Raw genomic sequence first — 13,430 nt, forward strand, 5'->3', positions numbered from 1 at the left:
ATGACGATGAAAATGGCACACAAAATCTGGAATTTTGTGAAGGAAGAGTATGAAGGCAGTGAGAAAATCAAAGGAATGCAAGCTTTGAATCTGATTCGAGAACTTGAGATGCAGAGGATGAAAGATTCGGAGACAAGCAAAGATTATGTGGACAAGCTTCTCGGCATTGCAAACAAAATACGTCTTCTTGGCACTGAAATTCCTAACTCTCGAATTGTTCAAAAAATACTTGTAACAATTCCAGAAAAATATGAAGCCACATTGACTTCCTTGGAGAACTCAAAAGATCTTTCTACTATCACCTTGGTAGAGCTTTTGACCGCACTTCAGGCTCCAGAACAAAGAAGACTCATGAGACAAGAAGGTACTACTGAAGGGGCTTTGGTAGCTAAATCACTGGACAAAAAAAAGAAGGGCAAGTCAGGAAGTTTCAACCACAAAAATGGTAGCAAATCCTCTCATGATTTTCCATCATGTCCTTTTTGTAAAAAAAAACAATCATCCACAGATGAAGTGTTGGTGGAGGCCAGATGTGAAATGCCATAAATGTGGACAATTAGGGCATGTGGAGAAAATCTGCAAGTCATCACAAAAATAAGAGAATGTACAAGCTGCTGTTGAAGAGGTGGATGAAGAAGAACTTTTTGTTGTTTCTTGCTTTGCTACCGCAAGATCAACAGAAAGTTGGCTAATTGACAGTGGGTGCACGAACCATATGACTTATGATCAAGAATTATTCAAAGATCTTGATGCAACCTACAACACAAATGTCAGAATTGGAAACGGAGAAAAAATAGCAGTGAAGGGCAAAGGAACCATCGTGATCGAGGGTTGCACAGGTCTGAAATTAATTCCTGATGTTCTATACGTTCCTGAAATTAACCAAAACTTGTTGAGTGTCGGCCAACTTCTAGAGAAAGGCTATAAAGTTCTATTTGAAGATAAAAGTTGCATGATTAAAGATTCAGATAATAAAGAATTATTCAGAGTTCAAATGAAAGGCAAAAGTTTTGCCTTGAATTTGATTGATGAAGAGCAGCTTGTTGTGCACAAGGTTGAAGACAACACGCTGGTTTGGCATAAAAGGATGGGTCATTTTCATCATGGCGCTTTGCTCTATTTGAGGAAGAATGATCTTGTACAAGGGCTGCCTGAATTGGAAGACAAATCACCCGTATGTGCTGCTTGTCAATATGGAAAACAAACGAGGTTGTCTTTTCCAAAAGGCAAATCTTGGAGAGCAACAAGCAAGCTACAGTTAGTACATACGGATGTCGAAGGACCTCAGAAAACCCCATCTCTGAATGGCAGTAATTACTATATTGCTTTTATTGATGATTTTTCAAGAATGTGTTGGATTTATTTCATGAAAAACAAAACTGAGGTTGCCAGCATATTTTACAAGTTTAAAGCATGGGTTGAAAATAAAAGTGAAAGAAAAATGCAGATATTAAGATCTGATAATGGTACAAAATATACTTCTGATAAGTTCAACAAGCTTTGTGAAGATGCAGGGATAGAACATCAATTGACAACACCATATACCCCACAACAAAATGGGGTTGTGGAGCGCAAAAACAGAACGATCTTGGAAATGGCAAGATGTTTACTTCATGACAAAGATCTTCCAAAAAAATTATGGGCAGAGGCTGCAAGCACTTCTGATTTTTTGCTGAACAGATTGCCAACAAAAGCTCTTTCAAAATCGACCCCATTTGAAGCTTGGTATGGTTTCAAACCAAAATTGATGAACTTGAAAGTCTTTGGCTTCTTGTGTTTCTCTTATATTCCACAAGTTAAGAGAGACAAACTTGATAAAAAGGCGGAAGCGGGAATCTTTGTAGGCTATAGCTCAACATCAAAAGCCTATAGAATATTCTTGCCACAAAGTAATAAAGTTATTGTTAGCAGAGATGTGCTATTATTTGAAGAAGAAAAATGGAGCAAGGAAAGTGAGAAGCTTCAAGTTCAGGAGGAGAGCGAAGAAGATGTAGATGACCAGCTAGTCAGAGGAACTAGACCTCTCTCTGATATTTATCAAAGATGTAATGTTGCTGTAATGGAGCCTGTAGACTACAATGAAGCTGCAACTGATTCGAAGTGGGTAAGTGCAATGAAGGAGGAGCTTGATATGATTGAAAAACATCAAACATGGGAGCTCACAGAGAAACCTAAAGATAAAAATGTCATTGGAGTGAAATGGGTTTATAGAACCAAGCTTAATGCTGATGGTTCTGTAAACAAACATAAGGCGAGGCTTGTTGTGAAGGGATATGCGCAGATGTTCGGGGTAGACTTCTCAGAAACTTTTTCTCCGGTTGCCAGGTTGGATACCATAAGGCTGTTGTTAGCTCTTGCTGCACAAAAAGGTTGGATTATACATCACATGGATGTTAAATCAACCTTTTTGAATGGGCACTTGGAAGAAGAAATTTTTGTAGAGCAGCCTGAAGGATTTGTAGTTCATGGACAGAAGGAGAAAGTCTATCAGCTGAAAAAGGCCTTGTATGGCTTAAAGCAGGCCCCAAGGTCTTGGAATGGCAGAATTGATGCACATTTGATAAGCTTAGGCTTTGAAAAATGTCTAAGTGAGTTTACCTTGTATGTCAAGAAGACGGATGTAGGAATAGTCATTGTTTCCTTGTATGTTGATGACTTACTTATGACAGGAAGTTCAAAAGAGTTGATTGAAGAGTTTAAAGGAGGAATGAAAGAAGCCTTTGAAATGAATGATCTTGGAAAAATGCCATTTTTCCTTGGTATGCAGGTGCAACAAGATAGAGGTGCAGTCTTTGTAAGTCAAGAAAAATATGCAAAGGAAATTCTTAGAAAGTTCAAGATGGAGGAATACAAGCCAATTCCAATGTCAATGAATCAAAAGGAGAAATTCAACAATGAAGATGGAGCTGAAAAGGTTGATGAAAAACTGTACAGAAGCTTAATAGAATGTCTGATGTATTTGACTGCAACCAGGCCAGACATTACCTATGCAGTAAGCTTGCTGTCACGATATATGCACTGTGCTAGTGAGATTCATTTTAAGGCAGCTAAAAGAATCCTGAGATATATCAAGGGTACTATTGGTTATGGAGTGAAGTTTCAGCCAGTAAAAGATTTCAGTCTTTATGGATATTCAGATAGTGATTGGGCTGGGAGTAATGATGACATGAAAAACACTTCAGGCTACTGTTTCACATTTGGTTCTGGAGTTTTTTCATGGCGTTCAAAGAAGCAAGATGTCATAGCACAATCTACCGCTGAAGCAGAATACGTAGCAGCTGTTGCAGCTGCAAATCAAGCAATTTGGCTTAGAAAACCTATGGCTGATCTACACATGGAGCAAAAGGAGAGTACACAAGTTCTTGTTGATAATCAAGCTGCAATTTCAATTTCTAAGAACCCTGTGTTTCATGGGAAAACAAAACATTTTAAGATAAAGTTGTATTTCCTAAGGGAGGTGCAAAAGCAAGGTGACCTGCAGCTGCTATATTGCAAAACTGGAAATCAACTTGCTGATTTTTTAACAAAATCACTTCCTCAAGCAAGATTTGAGTATCTTTGACAAAAACTTGGTGTATGCTGCCGTTGAGTCAAGGAGGAGATTGTTGGGATTTTGTGACTACAACAACATGTGGCTGAAGGAGTCAAATCAGTTAAATAAAGACATGTTCCTATGCTATATTTTAGGAGGATTTTATGTATGGTTTAGTTAATTAGCTTAGCAGATATCTCTCAAGTTTGTTTACATTTCTGTTTTTAATTTGTAGTATAAATATTTTCTGTTTATGCTCAATAAAATTATCAGTTCCCTTTCATCTTCTTGTCTCTTATACTTTAAATCCTACAAGTACTCTCAGCATGTTGCCCTTTTCTTTCTGCAACAAGGTTCCTAATATCCAATGTTTCTATATTGAGATCCTCAATACTATGAAGCTCCAGCTTTTTAGCTAGCCTCTCAATGATAGCACTATCAACATATCTATCATCATTATAAAAAAAAATAACCATCATATCCCGTGCAAGTTCTATGTCATGTGTATCAGTTCTTCTCCTGGCTCGCTTTGGATTCCACGTGCATTAGCTCAAGCTAAAGCACACAATATAATGCCAACTAAAGATGTATTTACACAAAAACACATTACTTTCATCTATATCATTCGCAATTAGAAAGAAAGAATTATTCAATAGCATATAAACAAAACTCACGAGATCTTATAATTAATTTCATAAATATATAACCTCAGAATTCATTTCTAAAAATTAAGGTAGGATCCTTTTCATACAAGGCTTTAAAGGGCGTCATTTGTGTTGAACCAACATTTAGCCCAAGTCAATGATTGTGGGCACTGCTTATACCTTATGAAACATGTTAAAAATATCCAAACATTTATTTACCACCTTAGTTTTCCCATCCATTTGTCGATGCTAAGCATGGCTGTACTTCTTCATTTTAGTAAACCACTCCCTTGGATAGTTTTGACTAGAAATGCATGAGCAACATGTTGTCCCTAATGGAAGTAGGGTACACATGATGCTTTACATTTTCAGACATAATATTGTAGGCTATCTCCTTGGCTTTGAAAGGATGAACTATAGCCAAAAAATGGGCATATTTGAGGAGTCTATGCTCCATGCCAAGGTGTTATCCTTCCTCTTGGCTGTGGATATACCATTGATGAAATCCATGGAGATGTGACTCCAACTTTGGATTAGAATAGGCAATGGCTGCAGGAGACTGGTGAGGTACTACCTTTGATGCTTATTTCTTGTGTGCTTCACATTCGGCTATAAACTGCTGGATATCCTTCTTTGTTCCTTTCCAATAAACCACCCCAGATATTGTGTTGCATGTTATGATTTGTGAACAAAGCTAAGTTTCCTATGGCTAATTGTAAAGTTTCAAAGGCCTGTTGTGTCTCTTCCTGCTTGACATGAATGAAACTTACCTTTTTTCCCAATAATTTTGTAAAGGGATTTACTATTTTCCCATAGTTCCACGCTAATTTTCTGCAGTACTGTACAAATCGGAAAATCCCCTGAGCCTTTTGAAAGTCCTTAACATGAACAACATGGAACTCAGATAAGTTTAACTTCTTACGATTTGGAATATTAATTATTTTAAATTCCATTTGTTGTAGTATGGCTGGGAATTATTTCTGCTGTAAGTTGAGTTGCGACAATGAACTTGGTTGGTTTTATTGCAATATGCAGTTCTTCTTTTAAACTCTGATGTTAACAAGTTAATATCATTTAATAACTATTTGTATTTGTGTCTTCACATATGTTCCACTAATTCATTTCTTTTCAGGGAGAGTGATTTTTCTAAATTGTATTATGTTGATGGTCCTTTTTTGTTTTTTTTTTTTTTTTGCTAGCCATGTTGAGCTGAGGCAAACATTAATGTTAGTAAGTGCAAACTGCCACTTGATAGAGCGTTTGTTTTTTTGAGTCTTCTAAAACAGGTAACTCACTTTGTTAGCTATATTTTACTTTGTAGGGTTTTCCATATCTCTACTTATCTATTTTTTATTATCAGGTAGAGAGGACAGCTTGAAAGCGCAAACTTGTTTTGAGCTACTACACAATTGTCATCATCTAACTTATTTATCCCTTAGTGGATTTAAGCTACGCGATTGCAAACGAGGTATCTGGTTATGGTATGTTTTCATGAAAGTACCAATTTTCAATGTACTATTTGAAGTTCTTATTTTGAACATATTTTGCATTGTGCAGTGTGCATCCATTGGAGCTTTTGATTAACTATGACAATGTCTTGTTAATAGAGAGAATTTCCTTTTATTATTTTTATTCATTACAAGATACATGTTTATGTAGTGTTCAATTTTATTGAAGCTTTGTCTTGTTTTTCCTTACCAACCTATGAAATCTCCATAAATAATGTTAGAACACTAACACCAGCTGAAGAAATTAGAGTTGAGCACGAAGATAATATTTATACCACCAGATTTATAAGATCAAATGCAACATATAATAGGACATTCAAAATATTATGTTTTCAACAGTAATAATATTTGAAAATGGATTGTGTCTCTATGGCTCATATTTGATTTGTTTGTGGAACTTTGCACAAAATGCATTGTGCAAAAATTATCATTGTTGTATTAGAAATTATATCTTCTTAGCTTTTCAAGAGAGGGTCTTTTGTTGTTATGTTGTGATTTTTGTCAACAAAATTATTAAGCATCAAAAGAAAAAGAGGACAATAATACAATTGCTTTTATCTCTCCTAAAGTTCAAATGAGGTAAAGGTAGCACACATAAACAAAGGATCACCACAATATAGGGAGAATTTTAAAAAAACCATAATTGTCCACAACTTAACATGAACTGTACATGACTTTTCCCTCAAATGCAACATACAATAGTCTATAACCATATTATAGTTGTCAATTAAAAAAAAAATTACTCAAGTGCTGCCCATAGCAATTATAACCAACTAGATGTGAGTTAAAGTTATAATAAATGCCACTAGCACTCCAAACCACAAAATACTCACTCTTGGCATTTTAACATATCGCTGGCTGAAACCCCTTCTGCACCTATAGTTCCCTCAATGATAAGTCCCTCCTATTACAATATAGCAGTCCAATCCAAATGTTAGTCCTATTAACCATAAGGCATCAACAGCCTGCTCCACATGAGTTACAAAGGAGAAAACAAACCTTTGGCATGTAAAGATTGCGGTGGTCATCAACCTCATTTTTTGCTTTCTGCAGTTCCTTGTCATCTGCTGATTTGTTATCCAAAGCCTTGAAAACTTTTAATGGTCTACCATTCAATAAAATATCCATCCCAGAAGTAGCACTGGCAGTTGAAATTACAGTATTAGTTGCTTCTACAGTTTTAAATTTTAGAAAACCAATCCCTCTTAGTCGCCTGCATAGAGAGTAAAAGGAGACTATGCATATATGCCCTGTGAATTACAGACACATAAAATTTCAAACTGCATATACTTGGTAACTTGGTGGAGAACAGGAACAAAATATTCTACTTCCCCAAATCCAGAAAATTGTTGTTTCACTTCTTCATTATGACATTGAAAGGGAAGATTACTTATAAAATTTGTTCTCTGAAATCATTTTCTATTCTCTTATGATTTGATAAGTTGTATCTGCTGGAAATTTCAGGCTTAGAAACACCTGAAACCTTTTCAGACTCATTAGATGCTTTTTCATCTGCATCCTTAACAATTTCATCAGATCTTCATCCCTTGTTTTCTTTGATCAACATAGAATAATTGTTCACAGATGTTCCTTTACTAGAGGATGTAAGCAAGTTGTTAAGAACCTTTTTTGCAATGTTTGCTTCCTTATCAAAATTATCTTCACAAGGAGTGCGCTATTAGTTTGGCTACTCTTAGCTAGTAATTTCTAGTATTTTTTTGTATGTTTGCAACTGAAAAACAAAATCTTCAATTCTGCAATTCTTCCAAGAGAGAAAAAATGTAAAATGCAAAATATAATGTACTAAGTTATTATATAATGTGACCAACATAGATGTAAACTAGAGAAAGGTCCGTTCTTATATAATACTCATGTTTCTAATTTTAAATATAATGTACTAAGTTTATCTTGTTAATACTCATTAGTTTGTTATGGGTGCTATGAAAACATTAAAGTGTATATAGAATATTATACATCACCAACAATAAAAAGCACAATTACTTATATTATCTAATAAGGACAACTAGTAAAAAAATGAAAATAAATGCTTCATGAGAATTATAAAATGTCTTATAAAAATGACCATCAATTCCTTCTATGTCTTATATTAAGGGCCGAAAGGAGTACTTTAATAGCAATTAGCTGGCATCTTGCATACACTTGATTCATTTCAATCACCTCCAAAATACGACTTAATCTTTGATATGTGCAAACTTAACAAGGAAAAATATTTTATTATACAACCCAAAAGAGAAAACACAACAATTGATTGTAAAGGATCATTTTCAAATGTAGGTCGACATAAATCTATAACTGCTAATAAAATAATGGTCATCATGGCACAACCATAAAACGGATGCAAGCTTCAAGACTATATCAAACTCATTAATTTATGCAGTACTACATTTAGTTGCAAGAAAACACAAATGGATGATTTGAACAGGAACAAGACATTCAACGTCTTGGCAGAAGATTAAACTACCCGAACATCCATTGCTCATCTTCTTTCTACACTTCTTTCAGAATTCTGCGTGGATCCTTTTCCCCCTGCTGGGTTTCTATAACACATATAAAAGGCCAATTCCTCTCCTCCATTCAAGTGTGTTAATTGAACCACAAGGTTCAGAACTAGTGCCTCTTTTTCTTCATACCTTTAATGTGTGATTTTCCATCTTTCCTTGTCTTATCATCAGAGGGTAACTGAACTTGCTTTGATTTCATCTTAATTGATTTAACCAATGATGATAATTCATATTTACCTTTGTTTGACTTCAAAGCATGTAATCTTTCTTCCTCACCCTTCTTTATCATTCCAGAATCATCAGAAGACAATTGCATTCCTTTTACTTTTGTAGGCTCCCTTTTTCGCTGGTGGATCCTCATTATCATTCTGTTGCTTCGGTGCTAGCTGGTTGGCATATGTTGCACTCATACAAACATTTTTTGGAAGAACAAAATGAAATAGTGAGTTTACTACATTAAAAACAGCATATACGAGCTTCTTGAACCAATGTATAATCACAGAGACCATGAACATCCAATCTTGGCAATTATAACTAGTGTACCACAAGTTAAACATACAAATATTAGCAGGGCAACCACTTAATAATAGTCTTGCTGTCATCACAAGATACCTAGCACAACATTAATTCCTAGAGAAATTAATTTGTAATTAGTACTCTCAATGCAATGATCAAATATTGACTATAAATTCTATTAAATAATAGTTTTTCTTTGGATCGACTATTATTCACATAAAAACACCTTTATAATTGTCACACATTTATCACCATAGGTACAAAATATTATTTGATCAAATTGTGTCTTCCTTTGGATTGAACACAATTCGCATAAATAATTTCATAAAAAATTTATGTAATTTTAATTAAATCAATTTTCACAATAATGATCACTTTTGCAATATATTATATCAATCAATTTAATTAAAAAAAATACTAGACATACAAATAAATGGGAAGGATCTGTTATTACTAAATTTACACTCAATCATGATAGAAAAAAATATAAAACATTAATTATGGCAAGTAAATATCATATTCTTAAATTATATTTAATGCTATCATTGATTTATACTTAAAATATCCCAAGTAAATATTGCATCCGTAAATAACGTTATCACAAATTTATGAAAGGAATTAAAAAAAATTAAGTATAAATTCCTAAACGAAATCTTTAAAAGATTTTATATAAATAAAAAATAATAATAAGATTATTCATAAAAAATATTTCCTTAGTACCGATTTATGGTTGTGATGTTTGTGAGATGCACCTTAGAGATCGGAGAAACTTCACTTCACCGTCAACTTTAATTTGCTCTCACGTTAGAAAACTAGAGTTATATAAATAAAATGTGTAATAATGTTTCTCCTTTAATTTATTAGCATTACAAGTAACGTAAAGCACAAATTTTATCCAAAAGGAAGTGAAACAAACCAATACACGGTTAGATGACGTTAAAAGTCAATCGTCATGAGCCATGATCATGAAAACAACAAAGCAACATTAATTTTTTTGACGAAATAGAAAAATAATCCAATTCCTACAAACTAGTCTATTGCAAAAAATAAAAACTTTAAAAATTTCGTACCCCATTGCCCAGAGGCTCTTCGCTATGCGAAGGTATGGGGGAGGGATGTTGTACGCAGCCTTACCCTTGCATATGCAAAGAGGTTGTTTCCGGATTCGAACCCATGACCAACAAATTACCAAGACACAACTTTACCGCTTCTGATACCACTTGTTGGAATTTTAGGGGATAATGAGAACCCTATTAGGTTAACACACTATAAGAAGGCTATGGTCTCCAATATACCGAGTCATCACATATAGTTTCTCTTCTCCCTATCTGAAGAGTTGCGAAAGTCCTATTAAGGAATAAAAAGGTTCTAGTTGAGAAAGAACCATGAAACCACTAGTTACGCTATTAGTCGGTTATCCGTTCCATATTAGATCCTAAGAAGAGTCCATAGATTAGAAATCACCTACAGATTCAGATTCCACTGCGTTTGTTTGATCAATTATTATGGATCCAGGTATTCCTAAAACTCTTCTTGATAATCTAACATAATGTGTTCCTGTTAGTTATATTGGTATTTTATAAGGATCCCATAAAATTTTAACACATCTTGCTCACTGTAGTAATTTGAATTGAATTGTCAGTCTTTGTCATATTCACAAGCCAAGATGAGTTGCCCCTATACTACTTTAACAATGGACACTCCTTGAAATGACCCTTTTTGCCATATTTGCAGACCGGGATGAGCGGTCACTACAACTTTCCTAACAAATTTGAGCTGTGAATAGGTTTTCAATTCTTTAGTTTATTAATTTTTTTTATTTGTTTAACATGATACTTATTTTTGGAACACAGAAAATAATGTTATTGAAAATCCACATGAACACAAGTGTTACAAACACAAGAATAAGACGAAAGAACAATCTAGTTTCGAGGACTAGGAACCTCCAGAAAAAAAAAAAAAAGAAACGTAAGAAAAGAAATTTGTATTAATTTTCTGCTTGTACATTAGAATATAACATTCATTCTAATATAAACAATGCTCTAACAAATTTCTAACGGAATTTGACGCTACTTGCCTCAGTGGAATTCAAATATAGGGAACTAATGAAATAATTCCTAACAAAAAAGTAAATACGACACACAGCTAATCTTGATGATCACTAATCTTTTGTCTGCTCATCCTTCTTCTTCAAAGACAATTATCCGAAGTCCTTGATGTGGTGAGGTTTGTTGATTTTCCTTTTGGCCTTTGGTTCTTTTCTTCTCCTAACAATAAGACATGACCTTGATATAGAGAATAAACAAAATACAAAAGATATGCAGCATTTATTCCTACAATTACAAAGCATACCCCACAAAATAACTTCTACGTACCCAAGGTTTCCCAATGTTATATTTGCATGCCTTTGGCCCCACCTGTACTCCAAAATAGAAGTGATAACGTGACCGATTTCAACACACGGAACAACTTCATGAGATTTGAAATGTTGGATAAGATTTGATCAAGTCGGTTCTTTATTAATTTAATCATAACAATGAGCTAATTAATTCACCGACTTTCAAATTAATTGAACAGGCCAGTTTGATTCAGTCTGATTTTGATGACTTGGGTCTAAATTGATTACTACAATATAACAATACTCAATTTGCATACTGCTGAATTCATCTAATACTACTTGTCACATAAAATTAGAATCAAATTAATATAACTACTTTGTCCTAAAAATAAAAATATGCTTAGTGATAATGAAATATATTCAATACCACGGCGCTGAAGTTTCTTTTTTCTTTGTTTGCATGATTAAATTGCTTTTGACGATTATTATTTTGTTTTTTATCAGTTATTAATTTTTGTTAGAATATTAATAGAAGAATTTGAATTCTCGATCTCTCATCTTTTTTTTTTCAACCGTTAAACTTTAAACCTGCAAGTCAACAATATAACTCCATTATTCTTTATTTCTTTTGTTATTATTTTGTAATTAATTTGCCTTCGAAAGGTTGACCATGAGATTTACGATGGAGTGTATCAATTTGTAGATAAATCAAATCATGCGTATTGAGTACGTCTAGTATATAAATCTCTCTTCCCCTCGTCTTCTCAGATGCAGCATCGGAGTGTTTGTTTATTTATTCTATATATAGAAAGTGCTTTGTGTTGTTACTGTTAGTAGGTTAGTTTCCATGGATTCGTTGGATGCTATATCTTCTCCTCATTCTTATTCAGTCATGGCCGGTATCTCTGCTTAATTTCACATCACCCATTAATTACTTTTTTCTTTGATTTCACCCTTGGGTATTTGGTCAATTTTTCATTATTATCAAGTTATTTGCTGACTAATATGAGAGGAACCATTAATTGGTATATTTATTTTGCAAGTATATATGTACGTGTGTCACCCATTCGAATTTCTCACAATTTTCTGCTCACGTTTTACGAGAATTCACACTTTTCAAACTGGATTTTCAAAAACAATTTAGTTCCATCAAGACAGCCTATTTAAATATTTAACCATACCATATTATAATATTAATTTTAGTAAACGCATTGACTAGGAAGCACAAGTTGCACTTTGTACAGGTTCATATTGAACCTCAAAATGATAGTTTAATGTTTGAACGGTAGCTGAACATGTGTTAGTAAAAAAAAAATAGGAAAAGAAAAATAATACAAAAATAATATAATATCATAATTATACAATAATAAAAATTAAGAAAATAAAGCATCATATTTATTGGTTCTTAAAATTTAAAGGAATATATTACAATATTCAGGTACAAACTTCAACAATACAGAATAACATCATCACAAGTTCCTTTCCAAAAAAAAAAAATAACAATAATAAACAACTAGGGTTTATTTTTATATTTTTTTTAAAAAAATCAATATAATATTGCATTAGATATTATTTATTGTCATATTGTGAAAATATTTTTTTTTATAGAAAGAATATATTTCTTGTTAATTTTTATCTTTTGACAAGTTTCTTCTATTTTACTTTTTGATCAATTCTTCTTATAGCCGGTTAATGTGATTTATTTATAGCATGTTAATTTAGTTGAGTATTCTCATATCAAGTTTATATATTAATTTGAAGCAAATAAAACAAGCTTATCCGCTGAATCCAGAAGGGCCAAGATATTGGAAACAATGTTTCAAAACTCAAATCAATCTGTTCGATGAGACTGAGTAGACCATGAATCAAAAGTCTGATCGAGTCATAATTTGACCGTCCAGGTTTGTGGTTAAACTAGTGATTCACACACTTTTTTTTCCCTCAAATTATCAAAAATGACATCATTTTATGCTTGTAACTACTAAAAAAACAAAGAAAGAAGAGCTCACGTTTTTGGCTCATTGTCTCATGTGAATCTCCTCCTTCAAATACAAGAAGGAAATTAAGAAACCCTAAGCATTCTTCCACTACACATCGTCAATGACATTCTCCAACTACCAAAGCACCATCGACAACACCCTCCAACCACTAAACTACCATCGACAGAATCCTCTGACCATTGAACCAACATGTCCATCCATTATTGCTCCAAGTCACACTAGCTTTAACCACCTTCGAATCAGTCATGGCTCCTCCTTCCCTGCCTGTGTTTGCGACCTTTCTCCATATAAGTTGGTCACATAATCGAACAGTCATATTACCCAATGATCATAGCTTTTTTTTTAAAAATGATATTTTTAACAAAATAAT

The 13,430-nt window shown here is 33.5% G+C and overlaps 1 protein-coding gene across 1 annotated transcript; it reads left to right on the forward strand.

Moving 5' to 3' along the window:
- Nucleotides 1-546, forward strand: LOC102664269 (uncharacterized). The gene has a single exon (XM_006595301.1). The coding sequence runs from the start codon at nucleotides 1-3 to the stop codon at nucleotides 544-546; it is 546 nt and encodes a 181-aa protein (XP_006595364.1).
- Nucleotides 547-13,430: the final 12,884 nt, after the last annotated feature.

This window comes from Glycine max, chromosome 13 (genome assembly GCF_000004515.6).
Source record: "Glycine max cultivar Williams 82 chromosome 13, Glycine_max_v4.0, whole genome shotgun sequence".
NCBI classification, from domain to species: Eukaryota; Viridiplantae; Streptophyta; class Magnoliopsida; order Fabales; family Fabaceae; genus Glycine; species Glycine max.